At 35.8% G+C, this 24,650-nt stretch overlaps 1 protein-coding gene across 2 annotated transcripts in view; it reads right to left on the bottom strand.

The window, feature by feature from the left end:
* The window catches only part of LOC115768711 (LIM domain transcription factor LMO4), a 56,586-nt gene extending 33,033 nt beyond the window's left edge, over positions 1-23,553 (bottom strand). The window contains exons 1-2 of one of the 2 annotated variants that reach the window (XM_030713406.1): positions 23,448-23,553; positions 17,426-17,734 (exon numbers count right to left, since the gene is read on the bottom strand). In XM_030713406.1, coding sequence (XP_030569266.1) covers positions 17,426-17,669 — 244 coding nt within the window. In that variant the 5' untranslated portion in view covers positions 17,670-17,734; positions 23,448-23,553. The remainder of the gene's footprint in view (positions 1-17,425; positions 17,735-23,447) is intronic. The other variant, XM_030713405.1, reaches the window with a different exon arrangement.
* Between the last annotated feature and the right edge of the window lie 1,097 nt (positions 23,554-24,650).

Raw genomic sequence — 24,650 nt, 5'->3', positions numbered from 1 at the left:
ACATATTTTTAAGTAAATTTGCTCTTTTGCGATATTGTTCATGGATTTTGAAACTTCATAAATTAAATTGTAAAGTGAAGAAACCCACATCAGTTTGTTGGATCACCTTACTTTTAATGTATTTTAATATTTTTGTGCCAATTAAGCAAAGTAAAGTCATTCTCCATATTTCCTTAGTCAATAATAAATTATAGTAAATTTTGTATTAAACTTTCCCAATTGTCTTGTCAAGGAGATCTTCCATGATACAATCGCACTATTGGTGATACTGGTGATTCCATGTGTAATCCATTTGTTGTATCTTATTTTTATCATCAACATTCACTTACATATTATTCTTTAAACAAAATTAAACAATTTTCATAAATATTTGCTCTGTTATCTGTTATTTACGTATTAGCCTCTAAACAAAATTAAAAAATTTTCATAAATAGTTATCTATAGCTAAGGCTGTGGATATACTATTACAAATAGCCATTTTATTTATTTTATTTTTTTTTTTATTCAACCCAATTGTTGATATTGAATTGCAGTTAGCGGTTATACTCTTAAGTATATCCGATATGTATATATACAACTTGCATGACGGCCTTCCCTTTTATAGAACTATATATAAATCTGATTGTTATGGCTGGCGGACTAATTGGTGATAAATGTAAAGTCCAAGCCGAAGGAGCTAGGAAGTTGACTTTTTTATTGCAGTGGCGTGTTGTGAAGTGATGTTGAGAAATCTTATCCACAAGTTTGCTAATATATCGAAAAACTGCAAAACAAAACTTTTCCATAGCGAACCCATCCTCTTATCGCTAAGTTAAGCCGATCTTGTTAACATGATGATTTCACATAAAACCGCTTGTAAGTTCTAGCTAAAGTATGCGATGCTTTTGGTCTGCCTTATCCTCACCTGGGCCAGCCATAAGTGGAGGGAAGGACAAAGCCCGAATACAACTGTGGGTCTTCTGGAAATTGGGCGGTATGCCATCATAGGGCACATATATCGACCTCGTCCAAAAATTTTTAAATACTCCTGCAGTCGATCGTTCGGCTACAGATTGATGCCAGAACTCGCCCAGGACACTATCCTGACAAACCGCTGCTGCGCAAAAAAGACCTACAAAGTTTTCTGCTTGATGCGTCGGATGCACCTTCAGAGCGCAAACCTGTGCGATATCGTCAGGCTAATGGAAGAGATGCGAATCTTAAGCAACAAACGATGACTGTTTGTTCCCGAGCCCCGTAAACCTCGGGGAGCATCCTCGGCTTTCTAGAGATCGTATGGGCTGATAAACGGAAGTAGACAAATCTGGCCACTAGACAGATCTGGGCACTCAATTATGGCGAGGTGACTGCAGGGTATTCGCCTATGAATTGTTAATCGTTAAGAGCAAAAGGATTGCGTGACTTGTAAAGTGTACGGCACCATCCAATTACCAGAACACAAAGCCTGGACCCTATAATAGACATTAAGGAGCTTCAACATAAGGATTGCTCCATACCGTCTGCATTACCATAATTACATGTGCTAACCACAAAGAACAATGATCGCAAAGCACTACAGGGCCTTGAGAACTTCCCATGTGTCCAGCAAGGACGATGGCCGGGTAGGCAGAAGACAGCAACCAGCTGGAGACAAAGGTTCTTGAAGTAATCGCCAGCGGAAAAATTCAAAGGTGGTATCGGAAATTTCAGTTGAAGCATACCAATTCTTGACACCCTTTAAGTGGGTTCATATTTATTAATCTTAAAGGAGCTATATGTGGTCCCGTTGTCTGAAAATAGGTTTTAAACATAATGACATCGTCAATAAGAAAGGCGAAGCTATTACCACGTCTATAGTAGGAGGATTCTGCTAACCTAATAGGGTAAGTTGCATCTGTAGGAAAAACCAATAAGAGAGGCGTAATGGTGTTAATCGTGCCGGACTCTATCAACCGTATTGCCACACAACTGGGGTGCACCCGATGGCCTAGTTCTGGCACTTATGGAGTTAAACTTGACCCGCTGGCATGTCCTCGGAGTTAATGACGTTAATGCCACCCGCGGTCTTAAGCCTGTCCATTAAAACGGCAGCTCCGTACTCCCTCCTTTCAAAGGCGATTTTAACTCGGTGAACCTGCTAAGCCGGTATTAAATTGTGCTCAGCCGAAAAAACCTCACAACAGACGATGCAGCAGAATTCTTTCGGAGGTTTTTTAAAAGGTGAGTAGCAGACTATTGGGCCTGTAAGTCCAGACAATGTTTGTTGAGCTGGAAAGTGGACGACATCAAGAAATTCCGGCAAGTGCAAAACATCAGGAGCGCCTGAGTCACCTTGCCGTCGACAAAATTCTGGTTTATTACGATAGAACAGCTCTAAACACTGCTCAGAATTAATTCGTTGTTGTTTTTGGTTCGATTGTGAGCTCGCGCGGCACCCACTTTGAACACAGGTTTCGCATACCCAAGTAAACATTCACGATATGTCCTTTGATATTTTTAGGTTCTCAGGTATTTCGATAAACTTTACTTTACGGTTACCCAAAATTCTCTTTGAGGCGTCCACTGCGGGCATTGCCCTCGGTGCTTTTTTCGCCTCATTTATGATTTTCCTGGTTCAGAGGCTGAATAATATTTATCAAGCCAGGCATTAGCTTCAACCACCAGTTATATCCCAAACCACAACTTTTAATCAATCGATATAAAAAAAAAAAAAGAAAAAAAAAAGAGGAAAAACAAGAGAGCATTTGTCGGGAGTGCCCGACTAGGGGATAATACCTTGATTATTTTTTTGGATACCAACCCATCATGGTAACAAGCACAAAAAGCAAAATTTGTTGCATACAAGTGTGTGTCCTTTTTTTAATTTTATTAATAGAATCGTAATTGCGATTGTATGCTGTGTATAAGTTCACAAGTGACACTCTGCAGTCCAACTGGGTAGGCAAGGCCGTTGAACTCTAGTTTGGTTAATTCGCCTAAGATGCTGACAGAGCATCATATCGATCGGCAACCTTGTTGGACCTACCCGTAATATGATACACCACACGAGGCGCAAGCTCAGCTATTGCGGACACGGAATTCGGCGATTTTAACTCTATAAATCAATTGCCTTTAGTATTAGTTTTGATTTTGATATTCACCAGATACGTCTGCCTGGCGTTAAAAACGAGTCGTTCCGTAATCGGTGCTATCTCTTATTAGTGGCTAGCGCGGATCAACAGTCAATAATTTTCTTGCTAACCCGTAGTGTATAATAAATTGGCGATGAAATTTGCAAAGCAAAAAAACCCAATCAAAACGTAAATAAAAATATCCCAACTAAGTGAAGACACATATAATGCTTCAAGCAACTACTTGACAAAGCTGTAACGTCACATAAAGTATTAAAAAATTTGACAACAAAGCCACATTAGCTCATTAGGCGGCGGAGACAAAACCGGGACAACTCCGAGGGCAGATCAAGAACTTATCTACAGCTGAAGTCCCGATAAGATAAACTGGAAAATCATGTAAGTGAGATGTTCAACTAAGAATAAAGAAGACAGACTATTGAATCATTGTGATCAGATTGTGAAAAGAATAAGCTATAAACGGACTTGACTGTCCAAGAGGAATTGTGAGCCTTAAAAATTTGCAACAAGTCGGGCTGCAGTGTCTAGTGCACTAGCATAAGTGGCGTAGAGTGATACAAACATTAGGGGAGAACTTAGCCGCCATATAAACGATTTAACAGGACAGCTGAAAAGCCGCACATCGCATTGCCTGTAATTCATACCCGCCGAACCCGTAAATGCTTTAATGTGCTTAGCGGAATTCGAGGGTAAGCAGGAGACACACGCGTCTGTACGGTTGTCAGCAGTAGCCTCGCACGATATTTAAAAGACGTACGACGGTGGATTTCGCCAATTTTATTCGATCATCATACCCAAAAACAATCCAGGGCCTCAGTATCTATAGAAGGCCACATGTTTCACATCTGTGGTACAACACAGCACGGTCTAGAGAAAAACGTACATGACATAACAGAGTTTTAATATCAATTTAAGAAGTTATCCTTTCTTTTCCTACCTCCCAGGCGTATGCAAGTGGCTCTTCTATTTCTCACAGTGACTAACGCTCGGATTACCGATACAATCCGATTATATTTCAATAGTAGACGGCGACGTATTAGTTTGGACGCAACATGATTTAGTAAGGCACTCAGCTAATACCCCACATTTCATACGTATAGTGGATGAGACTTATCTGATTTGTTCCCACTTGCTGGCGAAAAGCTTACACTTTTTGAGCACAGCGCTAAAAGGGACATGCGCCCCTAATGCCTCTGATTACCAACTTATAAAGTCAAAAACAAGCAGGTGGTGATCAACACCAAACCATATGACTCACACAATAAACCAAATCCTTAAACCAAAAGGAAGGATCAGACTGACACCGATCATCCTTTCGAAGATACAGAATACTTATTACGGAAGTTCAGAACCTCATGCCCACAATAAATCTTGTTAAGGCAAAGATAATACATGCAACCATCTTACGACACGCTGATTTTAAGTCTATTCAAAATGAACAACTTACAGATATCCCTGTAATTAGCTTAATGGAAGTATCTAATAATATCTTATAATCTAATATTAATATTTTATGGTCGGATAGCATTATATACTGCATTATTGAGTACCCTAGAGATAAGTTCATATGCAAGCAAATCCAAATATTCTGTAGAACATAATCACACACTCTTACAATCCTCAGACAGCATCTTAGAGGAATGGGATGGAGGCAATACCCTAAACCGGACAAATTGCATCCCGACAACGATCCTTTTTGCGCTATTTGCGCAACTGCGACACGCAAAACTTGCGCTCGTGGCTAACATGCAGGAAGCGTCGCCCACCTTCAGTCTCAGCCCAGCCACCTGGAACCCATTACCATTGTCGATGATGGGGTGATCATTATCAACAATCGCCCGGCTAAAATAAGCGTTGAACCTGGCCCAGAGGTAGCTGTTGCGGGCACCTTCTTCCTCACAAAGTGTTGATAAATAGCGACAATCTCGTTAATCGCGATAATATACTGAGCAAATCACTGAACAGGAATACACGTCGCTGTTGAACATTGCCATGATCCAGTATCGAGCTTTCCATTCTACACCGACTTAACAAACAGAATCTAAATGACATCATGTCAATGACATACGCCTTCGTATATGGCTAGCAATTTGGTTTTATTACCAATGTTGTCATTATCGCCTTTTCCAAGCGATTATCCGAATTTCACCCCCGTGGTATCCCTTGAGTAGTTCCGGTAGACCCCATATCAAAACCTGTCCCAATCAGCAAAACTGCGCGCAATATAGCCAAGATTTTAAAAAACTATCCCGGTTTCTCTATAGCCTCACCAACTCGTACTTAATCTATTTTATCTTTATTATCTACTACATTAACTGTTGTTGCCCCTCGTAAGCAAGTTTTTGTATCCCGGCTTAGCTATAACACCACTTGCGATATATTGCTAGCAAATCTTTTGCTAGCGTGCCAATAACTAATTTTCATTTCTCTTACCTTACTGCCACATGAAACTAACTTCGTCATTCGACCTAGTCTCTATTCTTATCAGAGGTCTTATTTCTAAGCTTAAAAATCTTTTTATGGCTAACTTCCTTCGATTTGAAAATAATCGCATTTTTCAGAAACATAACATCTGATATCACTATATTCCACCTTTTCTGATATCCAAGTTTATCTGAAACATATTACTTGTATTACAGCAGATTCTACTCATGTGCGAGTTAATGACCTATGTAGTGTTGAGGGGTTATATTCATTTACCGAACATCTCTTGGTTATAATTTTCTACCGAAAATTGCAACTCAATTTAAATTCTAATCACTTGAATAGAACACTTTATCTTGTATTTGTCAACGAGTACCTTATTGGTAATGCGTCCAGGTCCCCTCCTTTATCTCTAACTGATGATGTATATCATCCTACTTTAGAGGTTGTAATGTTGCAATCCTCTTATTTCTTATTCACCATGGTTGATATAAATATTGTTATTAATTTTTTGTATAACTCCCTAAATTCCCTTCTTCACAACACAACTAAATATATTAAAAACTTTAATAAGTCTGGTTCGAGTATTGACCTGGCTAAATATTTAAGTCAAGTCGAACATCTTATTTCTGAATTCGCAGTGCTATGAGAACTATCTTACTCATTGTAAAAGGTAATTTGCCAAAAATCCGAGTCTAGTGTATTCATACACTCATATACATACATACATAACTCAACTTGTAGCACTTTGTTGTAAGTCTAAATAATTATAAATATATACATTCAAGCGCATAGCATAAATATGATCGCATATATGCATGTACATAAACATGCACATACACACAGTTGCGAAAAAAAATCATAGCACCACTACCACAAGCAACTTTTAAATAGTTTCCACACCCACTTTTTTAACATTAAGGAAACTTGAAGCACATTTTCAGAAAGGGAAGACTCTTACAAACATGGCACCACAGGAATTTATTAGTTAACAGTTTTGAACTATTAATACTAAATCTATATTTATCATTTAATATTTAGTACAGTGTCCTTTATTAGCAATAACATCTGCACAGCGTCTTGGCATGGAATCAACTGAGTTCTGGCATCGTTTTAGGAAAATTTTGGACTAGGACTCTTTAATTTCTTCCCAAAGTGATCCGATATTGGTTGGTTTGGAAGCAGCAACTGCCTTCTTGACTTCGGACCACAAATTTTCAATGGGATACAGATCAGGCGACTCAGCAGGCCAAAGCGTTCCCAGAGTTTGCCCTGAACCAGAACCATTCATTTTCTTTCTTACTGGTGTGTTTGTTGAAAGACCTGTACGAGGGGCATTTCTTATTCTGCAAAGGGTAGCATAACTGTCTCCATGATATTCACATACACGTGCTGATCTATGATGGTTTTATCCAATGTAATGGACCTACTCCATAGTAGCAACAACAGGGCCAAGCCACTACACTACACTCTCCATAATTAACGGGTTTTGGGGTGTACTGGGGCTTGTATTGTGTTCCTTGGACGTCTAACGATGATAGAGAACCCTTGCCACGAAACATAACCACTTTGTACTGATCTGACCATAGAATATTTCTCCATTGTTGGGATGTCCAATTTGCATGATCCCTTCATGCGCTTAGTGATAGGTATAGCGTTTGAAAGTGGGACTCTTGGTTTGCAGTCTTTTAGGATATGTTGCCTAAGATATAAGCGAACTGTTTGTGCCGTCACATTTATGTTAAGCTCTTTTTTAAGCTCGGTAGCAGGCTTGAAGGGTTCCTTCGTGTTCTAACGAATCAGTCTCTTGACATGAAGAGGGGTCATTTCAATATTTTTTTGATAGTTTAAGACGTTTTTAATAATTTTATAGGAGCATCCTTCAAATTGACCAACTTCTCTATGAGTTTTTCCGTCCAATATCAATTTTTTGATAGGATCGTGCTTCTTCCACGTTCAATTGTAATGATTATTATTAACTTTTATGAAAGAAAAATGATATCTTAGTCAAAAATAATATGCACGTCCATTCTGCAAAAGCAATTCCGCGATATATCGAGGATTTACTAAAAAAGGGCTAATTGTGCTATTTATTTCGGAATTTTTAGGTGCTTTTTTCATTAAATCCAAAAAAAAAAAAAAAAAAAAAATAAAACAAATTGACAAAAACTTGAAGAGCGCTAACACTGTTTTTGTTTATAGGGAGTACTAAGCAATATAAAACAAATCAAATTTAAAACAAGTAAGAGGTTCTAGTCGGGAGCTCCCGACTGGGGGATACCCTGAACCCTCTTCTTCCAACATCAAATGCATATATATATTCTATTTTAGAAGCTATATTTCAAGTTTAGTGACTCTAGCTCTTATTTTTTACCAAAATTGCCCAAAAAACAGCATATCTATATCGATTTCTATCGATTGCTTGGAAACGGAGTAAGTTATCGATTATCGGAAATAAACTCGATCTGCGCGGGAACTAGGAGCACCTACATCTAAAATTTCAAGTCTCTAGCTCTTATAGGTTCTGAAATCCTTGCGTTCATACATACGGAAAGACGGACGGATGGACAAATGGATAGACAGACAGACGGTTTTGGCTATGGGGTCGGAGATGCTCCCTTCTGCCTGTTACATACATTTGGATTTTGCACAAATACAATATGCCCTTATACCCATTTTTAATGGGTTCAGGGTATAAAAAAAACGGAACAGTAATCGCATTTTTTTTTCATCAAGAACAAAATGTGTTGTAGTGGTGATACTATTTTTTATTTAACAGCTGTACATACCGTGCTGCCCAACTAAGTAACATGATGCCACTTGCACAGGCCAAGACATCGCGAGACCGTTGACCGACGGCTAACCACTGATCTTGTACCTTAGGCGCTCCGAGAGTGCGCGCACTTATGTATGAGTACCCCCGCGCTCTCTCCCTCTCTCTCTTTGTAACTGTTTACCGATAACAGCATAAGCATATACATGTATCCATAGGTTAAGTACATTATATTGACTTTGAATAAATTCATTCAATAGAACCAATTATAACCAGCAGTGACGTGCATTCGTTTGATTACAAATATATAATTACATGGTCAGGAATCCCTGCCTGGAAGCAGTAGTTAAGGGATAAATGAATCCCTGCCTGGAGGCAGACGACTCTGACTGCGCCTTCATTATCAACAAGAGGCCATCTATGATATGTACCGTCGTGATTTTGACATAGAGCGTCCCATATACTGAGTGAGTAGAGAGTGAGTGCTATGGCAAAAAAAAAAAAAACGCGGTGGCTTAGAAAATAAAAAAAAAGAATAGCGCACTTAAGATGGCTGCTATTAACAACAAGAAGTTCTAGTCGGGAGCTGCTGACTAGTGAATACCCTGAACCCTCTTATTCCAACGCCAAAATGCAGTTCGCGCAACGCGCTCGTTTGAAGTAATAAAGATAAATTTAAAAAAGAAAGTTCCCTTGGCAGAGTTCAAACTCGCAACTAACCGCATTACTTGCTGACGAGTCTACTTAACAGACAAACCAGCAACAAAAAAAAACAAGTAAGAGGTTCTAGTCGGGAGCTCCCGACTAGGGGATACCCTGAACCCTCTTCTTCCAACATCAAATGCATATATATATTCTTTTATGGAAGCTATATGTCAAGTTTGGTGACTATAGCTCTTATTATTTACCAAAATTGCCCAAAAAACAGGATATCGACATCCACATGGTCGACGATCAGTAACTACAAACTGAGCTCGACTACCTGAAAAACCTAATTAAGCAGAGTAAACCAAACACCGCTACTCACTCAGCGAACATTAAAATCATAACAAACAAATTAACTAATAAAGCTAAACCAATCACCCCAGTCAACCTGCCGAAACCTTGGAGAACTTGTCCACAGGATTGCGAAGGGTTGCTGGTAAGCCCCTTCTGCGAATACACGTGCAGACATTGCACATCCAGTGCCAACACCAACAACCAATAAATGCTTGTGCGATAACGCGAAAGGTACACCGCCAGTTGCGGCATCGAGGGAGCATCAGCGTGTAATAAAACATAGGTATGCAAATGAGCTCCTAAAATAGAAACATTCAAAATGCAAAAATAAAAAAAAATGTTAAACAAAAAAAATTAATGCAAGACAATATTAATATTAATATTAACAATTACAAGTTTAGCTCAATTATTCCTCACTATATATGTATAACACAATAAAATGATTAGATAGAGCAAACAATCTTGAAAATATTTAAAAAATATATATATATTATCACATTATGAAAATACAACAAAATTTTAAGGCAAGAATCACCAAATACTAGCTCTTGCGAGACGGCACATGGTATCCAGACAATGTATCAAACGATAAAATTCATTGGAGCCATGAATGAAATAATATTGTCCAAATAAAATAATAACACAAATGCAGTAACATCAAATTGTCACCCATATTAAATAAATAAGATCAAAACTTGACAAATCATATAAATGTCTAACGCAAATATATTAGTAAAGTGTTTTAATGAAGCACAAATATCAATATTTGACCATAAAGAAAGATTAACCAAACAACATTGGTCAAAAGTCTCAAAGGTCTTAACCAAACTTCGAATAAATTTAGTCGCGATAAAAGCAAAGTATAATATGTATGTATCGATTCCAACTATACTGAATACAGCTTTAACAATCGAAACAGCTGAACAGCCTGAAATTAAAGAAAAATAATAAAGTGAATCTGACACAGATGTTGACATAGAACTAGAAGTAAAATAAATAGATAATCTTACAATTCTAGCGATAATTACATTACCTGTATTGTTGAGTGTTCTGATTCTGAAGCAAACACCAGGGTAAGAATTAAAACCCTTCCATCGTAATAGGTTTTAATTCTATTACCTTGGTGTTTGCTTCAGAATCAGAACACTCTACACTTCTGTAGCCTGAAGGGTTTACAAAAAAGAAATTATACAGGCCATACCAGAATTCGATGGAGAGAAAATTCATCTACAAACATTTGTGACTGAAATAAAACTAATTAACCTAACAAAAGGTCCATACAGAAAAATTGCAATTGAAGTAATAAAATCCAAAATAGTTGGTTCAACTCTTTATAAAATACAAGATGAAACCACAATAGACGCAATTATATCTAAATTGCAGACTACGATTGTCAGCAAAACATCCGATGTAGTAAAGGCAAAAATGGCTAATGTCTACCAAAGAGGTAAAATAGCCACACAATTCGCAAACGAAATCGATAATTAACGAAAACTATTGAAGTCTTGGTACTTCGATGATGGACTAAAAGCAGAACATGTTGATACGTCCAGTACCAAAGAAGCCATTTCAGTCATTATAAAAAATTGTGAGCATGGCAAACTAAAAACAATACTTGAGGCAGGCACATTCAAAACGATGAATAAAGCCATTACAAAATATAACCATTTCAGAACAGAAATGACCGGCAATGCAAGCTCGGTATTGTATTCTCACCGAGGTAATAACTATCGTGGTAATTACCGGGGCAGAGGAAACGCTCGTGGTTCTAATAACAATTATAACAACAATAATTACAATAATAGACGACGTGGAAAGTGTAGAGGTAACAACCGCCAAAACGAAGGTTACAATAATAGAAACAACGCCTAAATAATAATAATAATAACAACAACAACAGATACAACGGTAATGTCCATCATGCCCAAAGTACTACGGAAAACTACCAAGCCCCCTTGAGTACTCAAAACTACTAAAAAAGAAAAGTTCACACAATTAATCTCAATTTAAACATATTCGTCAGTATAAAAAACGAACACACAGGTAGAAAATTCACATTTGTTAATAGATACAGGAGCTGACATTTCAGTCATTAAAGAAAACTCAGATGATTTCAATAAAATAGACTTTAGTAACGTAACACAGATAACAGGAATAGGCAAAGGATCAAGACTCTCGATTGCCCTAGCATTTCTCGAATTAAGAACTGGAAATTTCATTATACTTTCGCATAGTACCAAAAAATTTTCCGATCCCTGGTGAAGAAATAATTGGAAGAGATTTCACTAAAAAATGCAATTGTCAATTAGATTTCTCAACAGAGTCCGATTCGTTCATATTAATGCCAAATAATATTACACATTCAATACATATCTCCAATATATCCAATCTTTCATAGCATTGAAAACAATAAAATAGTTGTCCCTTCTCGTTGTGAAGTAATTCGACAAATTAAAGTAAACAGTAAAGATGTTCAAATATGTATATATGTTGGAAATTCAATAACCAACAATACGAAAATTTTAAATATAAGAAAGATTCAGTTTAAAACACATAAACACTATAAAATAGCTGATTCAAGCGATTTTCAAAGAGCAGCAGTATTTGCAAAGTAAAAGAAAAAATTTCCACCTCAACATTCAAAAGTAATGACAGAATAATGTTCGAAATATACTGATATTTTTCGATTGGAAACAGAACCAATCACGACGAATAAGTTTTATAAACAAAAACTGAGATTAAAAGGTGATGAACCATGTTACATAAAAAACTACAGAGCAGCTCATTCACAGCAGGACGAAATAGCCAAACAAATAACTAAACTCATTGATGATAACTTAGTAGAACCTTCCGTATCTGAAGATAATAGCCCATTATTATTACTACCAAAGAAATCCTTACTGGATTCACAAGAAAGACAATGGCGTTTAGTAATAGACTACCGTCAAATCAATAAAAAACTATTAAAAGACAAATTTCCTCTTCCAAGAATAGATAATATTCTTGACCAATTAGGCAGAGCAAAATATTTCTCATGCCTAGATTTAATGTCTAGCTTTCACCAAATAGATCTTGAAGAAAATTCAAGAGATACTACGACTTTTTCTACGAGCAATGGCTCTTATCGTTTCACACGATTACCCTATGATTTAAAAATATCGCCTAATTATTTTTAAAGAATAATGACAATAGCTTTTACTGGTCTTCAACCATCGCACGCATTTCTGTACATGGATGATTTAATTGTCATGCATGTTCTGAGAAACATATAACTAAAAACCTAGCAAACGATTTTGAATGTTCTGAGAAACATATAACTAAAAACATAGCAAACGTTTTTGATCTTTGTAGAAAGAACAACCTAAAGTTGCATCCAGATAAGTGCTTATTTTTCATGAGTGAAAGGACCTTTTGTGGACATATATGAACTTATAAAGGAATATTACCTGATAACAGAAAATATGATGCTATTAGAAAATATCCAGTCCCTAAGGATGCAGATAGCGCTAGAAGATTCGTTGCATTTTGCAATTATTATAGACGTTTTATAAAAAATGTTGCCAAATATTCACGTCACATAACAAGATTATGTAAGAAAGATGTTAAATTCGAATGGACATCTGATTGCCAGCATGCCTTCGATCATCTTTAAAAAAACATTGATGAATCTAACCTTACTGGATCATCCCGATTTTAGCTAAGAATTTTGTATAATCAAAGATGCTATTAAAGAAGCATGTGAAGCAGTATTAACACAACCATATAATATTCAGCTACCAGTAGCTTACGCTTTTCGCAGTTTTACAAAAGGCGAAAGCAATAAATCCACAACAGAACAAGAGTTAGCAGCCATTCATTGGGCAATAAACCACTTCAGACCACACATATGCGGAAGACATAGTAAAATCAGACCATTGACCCTTTGCATACCTTTTTTCAATGAAAAACCGAACCTCAAAATTAACAAGAATGAGACTAGATTTGGAAGAATATCAGTTTACTGTAAAATATCTCAAGGGGAAAGACAATCACGTTGTGGACGCATTATTCCGCATAAGTCTAGAAAACTTAAAAGAAATAAATAGAAACATACTGATGGTACAAACAAGATCTTAAAGATAGGAAAACATCCATGCCCAATGTATATGAAGTCATTAGTAATAATGATGTGAAAAAATTTGTGAAATTGAAATTCAATAACTCCAATTGTTTATTTAAACAAGGGGATAGAATCAATTCGCAAGTCAAAATTAAAGATTTGTACTCCAATGAAAAATTTGACTAAGGAAAACTTTTTCAAAGGCTTAAAAATTATAAAAATAAAATAAAAGCAATCTTGTCAAAATATCATGACGATCCATACAGGGATTACGCGTACCTTGTTAAAAATAAAGAAATTTTATTATTGCATGCAAATTACATGCACATACATACATAACGTGCTGCGCAGCTAAGTAACTTGATGCCACTTGAACAGGCCAAGACAGAGCGAGACCATTGATCGACGACTAACCGCTGATCTTGCACCTTAGGCGCTCCAAGAGTGAGCGCCTAAGTGTAGCTGTTTACCGATAACAGCATAAGCATATACATGTATCCATAGGTTAAGTACATTATATTGACTTTGAATAAATTCATTCAATAGAACCAAGTATACCAGCACTGACATGTTTTCGTTTGATTATATAATTACATGGTCACGAATCCCTGCCTGGAAGCAGTAGTTAAAGGATAAATTAATCCCTGCATGGAGGCAGACGACTCTGACTGCGCCTTCATGATCAACAATATTTCGACATAGAGCGTCCCATATACTGAGTGAGTAGAGAGTGAGTGTTATGGTAAAAAAAAAACGCGGTGGCTTACAAAATAAAAAAAAAACGAGAAAGAAGGGCTATCTCCAGCATGCCGAAGATCTATTGGTGGGCAGTATAAGTTGGGTTATTAAGTTGATTTATAGCTCTGCGGTGTTAACGAGGAGGTGGCGATGGGTATAAAATGAAAGATGCATCATATATATATATATAATATTCTAGAAGCAACATATCATATTTGGTGACTCTAGCTCTTAATACTTACTAAAATTGCTCAAAAAACAGCATGTCGATATCGATTTTTATCGATTGCTTGGAAACGGAGTAAGTTATCGATTATCGGTAACAAACTCTATCTGCGCCGGCACTAGGAGGACCTACATCTAAAAATCAGGTCTCTAGATATTATAGGTTCTGAGATCCTTGCGTTAATACATACGGACAGATGGACAGACGGACATGGCTAGATCGACTCGGCTCCTAGGTGTTCCTAGTTGCCGCGCAGATCGAGTTTGTTTCCGATAATCGATAACTTACTCCGTTTCCAAGCAATCGATAAAAATCGATCTCTTACCTTTTCAACATGGATTCGTAAAGAATCGGCCAAAAACAACCAACCTGTTTGGATTTACTTCCTTGGCAAATTATGCTTTCATTTCTAAATTCATTTCATTCTAAGCTCTAGTTCAATCTTCATATAGTCACCATCATCATTGAGGCCAAAGGTGTACTTGGATTCATCAAACGTTGGTCTAAAAACCAAACTCCTATACATCCTATAGGGCGAATCTAATCAGAAGCAATTTCTTATTTTTGCTTTACGAGGTTTTAATTAGGACCGCAATATTTGGTTTCCATCCTTCTCCAGCAAGCTTCTTCTTCTAGATCTTCCGTAGTTAGCCAACCGTAGTAAAATCCTCTATGTTGATTGTTGGCGACATAGATTCCTCTTTTCTGTTGGGGCGACTGCAATTCTCTGTTCCGTCTAGACCTACAAGAAATTATCGCCCTTATTCCTACCTACGCGCACAAAAGATTACGATTTGTACAATTCTTTTCGTGTACTCTAAAAGAATTACATTTGTATCACGTTTTCTCTACGGAATTTCCTCTCCCCCTTATATCGATTCTTTCTGGGTAACTACGGATACAAACTGACCATTCTCAGCTATGAGTAGGGGCATAGCTTGCGTACAGACTATCCCTTTATCCCATCTACTTAACACTCTATATATAGTGTGATTTTCTTTACTTTTTTAAAAACTTTTATGAGTCGTTTTTCCTATTTATTACATTTTCTTAAGTTAGTTAGTTAATTAAGATTATTATTATTATTATTACTTAAGGATACTTTTTCTCTACTAACACTTTCATTCTTAGCTGTAGGCTCTAATGATGTCACCTACAAAATTAGCTGTGAAAAGGGGCTTAGCTGGCCGGACGGGGAAATAAAACAACACAATCCTGTCGGTGATGCTATTAGAAAATTGTATATTCTAAGACTTTTAGTCTTTGTATAAGATAATTGAGCAGATACTTGTTTTTGTGGTGGCAACATTTGTCACGGTCCATTCTTTAAGCAGGGAGTAGTTATCAAGTAACACCCCGCAGTCCAGCTTCCCCAACATAACCCACACAAGGCGGAAACTCAGCTCTACTCGGAAATCGGGTCTGCCGACTCTAGCTCTAAGAATCAATTGTCTTTAATTGTAGTTTCGATTTTGATATACAGGGCAAGTTTGGCTGGCATTATAAACGAATTGTTCCGTAACCGTTCCTATCATTCATTATCCGCAAACGCGGATAAACAGTCAATAATCTGCCCGCTAACGCGTAGCGAATTATTAGGCGACGAAGGTCCATTAAAAATATAATGTTCGAGATTGGATTGTTAGTTAGTTGTTTTAGTTAGCTGTTGAAGTTCGGGAGATATTGAAGAATGCAGTTTTTATTCAGTTTGCTCATGTTAAATAAATTCCAGATAAGATTGTGTGTTTCAAATTATAGTAATATTTTTAGATAATATGGTATAACGGGTTTAATAAATTTGTATTTCAAACATTATATCCTCTCTTCATACCCAACTTCAATGGATTCAGGGTATAAAAAAGAGCAAATGTGAATCGGAAAAAATTTGAACTTTACTTTTAAACTAGGGAGCGGATTTTCGGTAAACGGTAAAACGAAGCTAAGATTAAATTTTTGAAGAAATAAATAAAATAAAAAATAATAATAAGAACATAACAAATTTCCAGCTTGACGATTTGGGCTGTGCAATCGCTCTTTCATTCGCTTAACACAACCGTATTAATATGAATGACAACTGAGACACATTTTAAAATAACTATATAAGAGTTTAAAAAACCATTCAGTCCAGCACATGTTTACTAATTTTAAAGACGGTGGTTTTTCCCAATTTATTGCTGGCACTTAATCAAATATGAAATATTGGTGCGTGTATTGGTGCACATAAACAAGTGATTAAGAAATTCGGATTGAATTTTAAGTTCACTGAACGAAAACAATACGCAGATGACTCAAATTTGATCTATAACCGTTTGATAAAATGAATGAGTGCTTTGAATAGAGAATATATACTCAGATGAAAAACTTATTGGCTACAATTGGACACCGTGGTAAATAAAACCGATAGCTAACTTATTTGAGGTATTATATATAAAGTATATTTACTTCCAAAAGTAATAATGGACTCTACTGTTGTTTTTAATTTTTTCAGCTAGCTCTGTTTTGAAAAAAAAAACCTAACTGTGGATTAGAGAAGCAAGATCTAAATCGCCGGCGAAAAAATAAATACTTAAATATATCCTTCATATTTTTATAAGAATAATATTTAACTCATCTCAATTTATTAAAAAGAAGTAAGTCATATCAGTTAAACTAATAGCAAAATCCCTTTAAAATACTTACAAATATGCATTTGTACTGTGCTGGTACTAAAGGACTTCTATTCAAATTTTTATTTTATTGGTTCTAAGACCGATGGGATCACACAACCGGACAGACGGACAAGACAAGATTGATTACACTATTGATGCAGTTGATGCAGTTCAGAATGCGTCCTACTGCCTGTTACATACATTTTCCCAAAACCATTATACCCTTTCTATAATTGTTTATAATTGCTTCTGCTATCATATATTTAAGTCAAATAGCCCACTTGCCCATATTTTGCCATTCTTCTAAGAATTAAGCTGTATCTTCGCATTTTTAATTTTTAAAGCTCTTTTTAAATGGAGATCCCATCAAGTTAATATAGAAGCTGTTAAAATAGGTATTGAACTTACCTCCACAACCACCACACACTTTAACTAATGTGCTGGGATGTATTAACTGTTGGTTGTTGAATTCATTCGAAGATTCATCCATAAACGACAATTGAGACGAAGAGATGTTTGAATTACTTTCAGCAATATCCTTGGTGTGGCTGGTTCTATAACCAACGACAACTGAAGGGAAATTTTCCGGACTAGAGGAATCTTGCTGATGTGCCGCTAGTATATCAGTATATGAATGGAACGATGCATTCATTGCAAAAATGTACGGTAAGTTACAATTATAAAGGCATATATATTCTGTTTACTGCACGGTGAATTCTGGAATAAATACGAATGCAAAAATTTTTCATTTTCTTATTTGTAATAAATTTATATTTTGCGAAAGCTAATAATATTATTATAAAACAACTTTAAGCAAACAGAGTAATCATCGGGGTGCCGAAGATAATCACACATGCATGTGAAAGTCTTCAGATTATTTTATCTTATTGAATTAAAATTTATTAATAATAATAAAATTATTCAAAATTTGAATCAAACCTCTTTAGTACACATATCTTTCCAACATTGTATCTATCTAGTATGTACGACTTCTACTAATATTCTTTCATGCTCCCTATTCTTATGTATTAAGCTACAATACTTTGCTTAACATAATTGCCTCTCCTTAGTCTACGATTCTTATCTTATAATAAGTCGTCCTTTAACTATTGATCATTAATTCTATTTTATCAACTTCTCTATTTCCCACCATAATCAATCCGATTATTTGTAATTATTGTTTTATTTTATACCTATCATTTCTTATAACCCATTAAAAATGAATAAAACGGGATGATGTTTATGCACAAATGTATATATGTACAGTTGCGAAAAAAATTATAGCACCACAACACAATATGTTCTTGATAAAAAAAAGTGGATTACTGTTCCGATTTTTATTTTATTGATTTTTTTTATATGGTTTAGTATTCCTCAAAAACAAAAAAAGTGTTAGCGTTTTTCGGTCTTTATTTTTTTTTTTTTTTTTTTTTTTTTGGGATTTCAATAAAAAAGCACCCAAAAAGAAAAAATAGCACAATTAGTTTTTACTAAGATATCATTGTTTCTAAGAGAATAATAAAAATTATTACAATGGGAAAGCGGAAGCGGAAAGCACTGCACTGCAGAGCATCGCGATCTTATTAAAAAAATGATATTGGACGGATAAACTTACAGAGAAGTTGGTCAATTTGTAGGATGATCTAATAAAATGATTAAAAACGCCTTAAGCTATGAAGAAAATACTAAAAACACGCGGATGAACACGATCTATGACCTCTCTTCATGTCAAAAGATTGACCGCCAAAGCAAGAAGAATCGCATCAAGCCTGCTGACGAGCTTAAAATGGGCTTAGAATAAATGCGACGGACCAGTTCGTACCTAACTTAGGCAACATAACCTTAAAGCCTGCATCCCAAGAAAGGTACCACTTTTAAACTCGACACCAATTTCTAAACGCATGAAGTTTGCCAGGGATCATGCAAGTTGGACATCCCACCAATGTAGGAATATTTTGTGGTCAGATGAGTCCAAAGTTGTAATGTTTAGTGGAACGGGATCTCGATCATAGGTTAGACGCCCAAGGAACACAGAATACAAACCCCAGTATAATAACTTGCCTCGTTTCCACGCAAATGAATGGTTAAGGGCAAACTATATGAACGTTTCGGAGTTGCCTGCTCAGTCGCCTGACCTGAATCCCATCAAAAATCTGTGCTCCTGGTCCAAAATTCCCCTAAAACGATGCCAGGACTCAGTTGATCCCACTCTAAGACGCTGCGCAGCTATTATTCATGACACTATTATAAATGACACTGTGCTAAGTATTAAATGATAATTAGATTAAGTATTAATAGTTCAAAATTGTTTACTAAGGAATACGCTACTTATTGGTCATTTTTTAAATTTTAAATCCATTATTGACTAGTGCTGCTATTATTTTTTTTCGCCTAATTTGATCAATTACATTATTCGTTTTTATTCGAATGTTTTTAAGAGTCTTCCATTTCAAAAAATGTGCTTCAACTTTCCTTAAAGTTAACAAGTAAGAGGTTCTAGTCGGGGGCTCCCGACTAGGGGATACCCTGAACCCTCTTCTTCCAACATCAAATGCATATATATATTTTATTTTAGAAGCTATATGTCAAGTTTGGTGACTCTTATTATTTACCAAAATTGCCCAAAAAACAGGATATCGAAATAGATTTTTATCGATTGCTTGGAAACGGATCAAGTTATCGATTATCGGAAAAAAAAACTCGATCTGCGCGGGAGCTAGGAGCATCTACATCTAAAATTTCAAGTCTCTAGCTCTTATAGGTTCTGAGATCCTTGCGTTCATACATACGGACGGACGGACGGACGGAAAGACAGACGGACATGTATACTTTATGGGGTCGGAGATGCTTCCTTCTGCCTGTTACATACATTTGGATTTTGCACAAATACAATATACCCTTGTACCCATTTTTAATGGGTTCAGGGTATAAAAATGTATGTTGGGCAACTATTTAAAAATTGCTCGTGGTGGAGGTGCTATTATTTTTTTCACAGCTGTATGTAATAGGCAGAAGAAAGCATTTCCGACCCGATAATGTATACATATTCTTGATCAGCATTAAAAGCCGAGTCGATCTATCCATGTCCGTCTATCTGTCAGCCCGTATGTATAAACACAAGGATGTCAGAAGCTTTAAGAGCTAGAGACTTGAAATTTTCAACATAGGTCCTTCTAGTTACCGCGCAGTACGAGTCTATTGTTAATCGATTACTTGCCTCGTTTCCACGCAATTGATATCGAAATCTTGTTTTTGAGCAAGGCTCTTATCTGCTTAGAGCTAGTCACGAAATTTCACATTAATTTCATAAATATTAGTATGAATATATCAAGAATTTCATTTTATAGCTACCGCCACGTAAATCATATAAATAAACCTATTGGAACTACACACCAATTTGGACTAAAATTTTAATGCAATTGTCTGTTTGAGAATATATATATATTTTATAGCACAATAAGATCTACTGTTGCAATGCTGTTGAAACAGCATAGCAATTGCGTTTTTATTGTATTATGTGCTGCAGTTTAAATTCCCTTTTTTTTTGGTCAAAAAGGATTTGTCGGTATGGCTGTCGAGTAGAGGCGGTGGCAAGTTGTTATGGGCCCGAGTACTATTATTTTCTTATTTAATTTTTTTGTAATATAACTTCTAAAGCAAATGAGCGCGAAGCGAGGGCTGCATTTGGTGTTGGTAAAAGAGGGTTTAGGGTGTCTCCTAGTCTGGAACTCTTTAAACTGAATCCATTAAATATGGTTAAAAATATAATTATAATGGTTTAGTGTATACAAAGTGTATATTTTCTAGATCTAAATAGCCGAGTTAATATAGCGAACTGGTCTATCTGCGAACTAGCGTCTCAGTTTTAAAAGTTTGCATAGATCCGCCTTTCTGTTGCAGGCACTACATATATCGGAACCGGCCGGAAGGACCACTATTTATAGCCGCCATAGGAATGATCGTTCGAAACGTATGTTCTTGTGCATATTATATAGATACCATATGAGAGATAAAAAAGTAGGTTCTTGTATGGCAACATATTATCTTTTCTAAGAAATTTTCATTAACTTAGCAATTACTAGTTAAACTACTCTTACATATCTGCAAGAGGGCAATTTTTACAATTTATTTCTCGTGTAATTTATCAAATGTCTTGTATTTTACTTAAGTTTTTTCTTTCCAACTTGATTCTTGGTATAGCGGTGAGATATGAATCAAGACGATGTCACGTAGTTCTGTCGGTTTAAGGTATTTGCGAGTTCGCCGCCGGTAATGGGTACATTTTTTCGTTAAATAATGCCCACAGCGCTGGTAGAAGAGGGTTCAGGGTATCCCCTAGTCGAAACAAAATAAAAACTCCTTAAATTTTTTTGCTCAGCCCATTTGAAAAAGTTTAAATTAAGTTTAGAAATTTGTGATTACAGAAGTTTCCCAAATATATATCTCGATCACGACTACGAGTGGATTCAACTAAGTGCAATATTTGGCTTCCAGTGGTTGGCTCTATGCCAACCAGGGATTTAATTTCTCACTTAACTGTTTATCATTGTATAATTAACAAAGAGCAAAATAAATAAAACGGTAGATATGAAATGAACGATATTTTACAAATATATATTCTGTTCAAGAAGCTACGTCAAATTTAAGGACTATATCCCTTATAACTTTTTGTTAAAAAAAAAAAACAGGATTTTGCTATATATTTTTATCGATTGCTGTGAAACGCGGCATGTTTTCAATTATCGGAAACAAATCGTACCAAAGACAATATAAACACTAAAATGAGTAACGCCCATACTAATTTCTAGCCTGGCTTCCTAAACTGGCTTTTACGATTTTGCACGACATGGCAGCTGACTGCTCTTCGTTTAGACGAACGAATACCGAAGTCGTGGCTTGCTGATTCTGACACGAGCCTGCCTTCAGCAAAGCTGGTCGATGGTGCTTTGCGTCGCTTTGTTTTCAAAGTACATTGAGCGAAAAAGTGTTGAACTTACGATCGACGCCAAGTGCTTGTGCTTTATCCATGAAATGCATGCTTTATTTAAATGATATATTACCCTAGAAACTAACGATTAATTTTACTGGAAGATTTAAGAAATAAATCATTTTAGCACAAGACGCTTCTTGTGCAATAACTATGTTAAGACAATTGATTTCACTTTTGTTTTTGGACAGTGTATGCTCGAGAGAATTTCTTGTCTCAGCCAATGACGTGCAAGCCTCTTTGGTGGTATGCGTGAATTATGCATGCATAAGTACATAAAAATATATATGTGTTGTTATTCACTGCTCTGGTTTTACTGCAAAGAAATTAATTTTGTTAGTTTTCTAGCGCTTATCATGACCTATCCCAAATTCGTGTAGACATATGAATGCATGTTGTTTACTGAGGTAGGCGAAGCAAATATCGGAAATGCTTCCTTTTACTTGTTATATTGCACAAAATTATACTCTTTTCCATTCTCCATTATACTCTTTTAGCCATTTTCAATGAGTACAGGGTATAATAACGCGTGAGACGATGAACGTAGTGGACAAATGACCATTAAGAAGACAAAAAAGCGTAATGGGACACACATTTAAGTCAAGCTCTGATGGTTAAGGAAGGTGTGAGAAAGAAAAAGATGATCCCTTACTCTTTTGTAATAGTTGAAATAATAGATTAACTAAAATTTAAATTTTGATAATCAACTAACCAGCAAACTTTCCACTTTTATGTTTTATCGTAAACCTTGAATGCAATGATTTTAATGACTAAATAATTGCACAAGCCCTGAATTAAACATCTCCCTTTTCATCAGCAGAAAGTAAGATGTTTCAACCCACCGTCAAACGTAGGAAAACCTCACAATGAATAATATTATTTAATTAAGGGCTCTAAAATACCCGTTTAATCTTTTACACAACTTCATTATAACGTTTTTTACACCCATTTTTAATACGTACATATATCTACATACAAAAATTCTACGTACATACATGTAAGTATGATTGAACTCGTCGAATAGCAAAATTTGTTTTCATAAGTAAATTTATCATCACCTGTACGTATACGTATATAAGCTAAACTAAGATATATTGCACATTTGGAAAAACATAAATATTTGTGAATATAATTTGGATTATAAAATATTCTAAGCAAGTACCTACATACAAAAATGTATATTTGGAAGAGGTGCACCGACATACTTGTTGATGAAACATTAAAACATATGCGTATATATACAAATAGCAGCAGAAATTTATACGTAGATAAATATTCATACTTTTTGTTGAGTGACGCTTAATACATATGCAAATTTGCATTATGCACGTCAATATTGTTTAGTTACATACACATAAAAAAAATGTGCGAACGACGCATGTATGTAGAAATTTTTAAGAAAAACGAGGACTAATGCAAGAATTTTGTAACAAGGTAACTTACGTGTGAAATGTATTGAAATTAATCGACATTCGAGTTATTACTTCGGGTTTTCTATAAAATAACAAATGTGTTTTGATAATAAATAGCGCTCGTAATATTAAATACGAATTTACAGTGATGGCAGTAATTTACAATCGATAACATTTCATGTATTGTAGTTGTTACTTATGCCTGTGTTACCCAATTCTTTTCCTATGATCACGATCCAATGTTTTTGTAAAATTCGTCAGCATACGTACATATGCTGGGAATACGAAAGTATTCAGACATAAATTTAAATTTAATAAAAACAGAAACAAAACATTAAAGTTTCTATAGGCTGGAGCCAATCACATGCATTTGCTTTGAAAATTGGGTTCCATACTTAATTTATTTACATACATACATACATACATCGTTTGTTTTAATCTTTCGGATAGATTAGTAAAGGTGTAAAGATTGCTTCGCAGAGTTGTAAGCTTCTAAAATATTTTGATTAAATATAGACTGGTATTTTACTAACAAGATCTTTAAAATTAATATATTTTTTTAATTGAATAATAACGAACGTTCGTTAACTAACGAACGTTCGTTAACTAACGAACCATCCGAACTGATAATGAGCCTTGCACACCACTTGCCAGCTACTATTTGTAAATGGTAATGATAATAAACAGTTAAGTGCAGCCAAGATTATAAAATAGGTAATATTTGTCCCACACTATTTTCAGTATTAAAACAATTAAGATGCTCTGGTCGGGAGTTCCGGACTAGGGGATCCACGGAACCCTCTTCTACCAACACCAAGAGCAGCTAGCACTACGTGCTCGTTAGCTTTAGCAGTAATAAAAATAAATTAACAACAAAAAAATAGTTCCATCGATAGGACTCGAACTTGTAACACACAGCACTACTTGCCGCCGCCTCTACTCAACAGCCACACCAACAATTGAGTCTTAGTATGAAAAAAACGAGCTCTTACCGCTAGCTGCTTTTGGTGTTGGTAGAAGAGGGTTCATGGGATCTTTTAGTCGGGAACTCCCGAAGTGAACCCCTAACTTGTTTTAAGAAGCCATATTGAAGCAATGAAACATGTACAAAAGGCAAGCAAGCCGCAACAAACAGGGAATAGTGACCTCATATTTTTTATTTGAATCCTCTGGTTCATCCCTAGCTAAAATCTGGGGTGTATATCGACGATGGTTGCAGTAGCTACTTGGGTGA

The sequence above is a fragment of the Drosophila novamexicana genome, unplaced genomic scaffold (genome assembly GCF_003285875.2).
Source record: "Drosophila novamexicana strain 15010-1031.04,08,12 unplaced genomic scaffold, DnovRS2.1 tig00001961-arrow-arrow-pilon, whole genome shotgun sequence".
Classification (NCBI taxonomy): domain Eukaryota; kingdom Metazoa; phylum Arthropoda; class Insecta; order Diptera; family Drosophilidae; genus Drosophila; species Drosophila novamexicana.
Note: the sequence above shows the minus strand (reverse complement) of the source record. Positions and strands in the feature narration are given on the sequence as shown.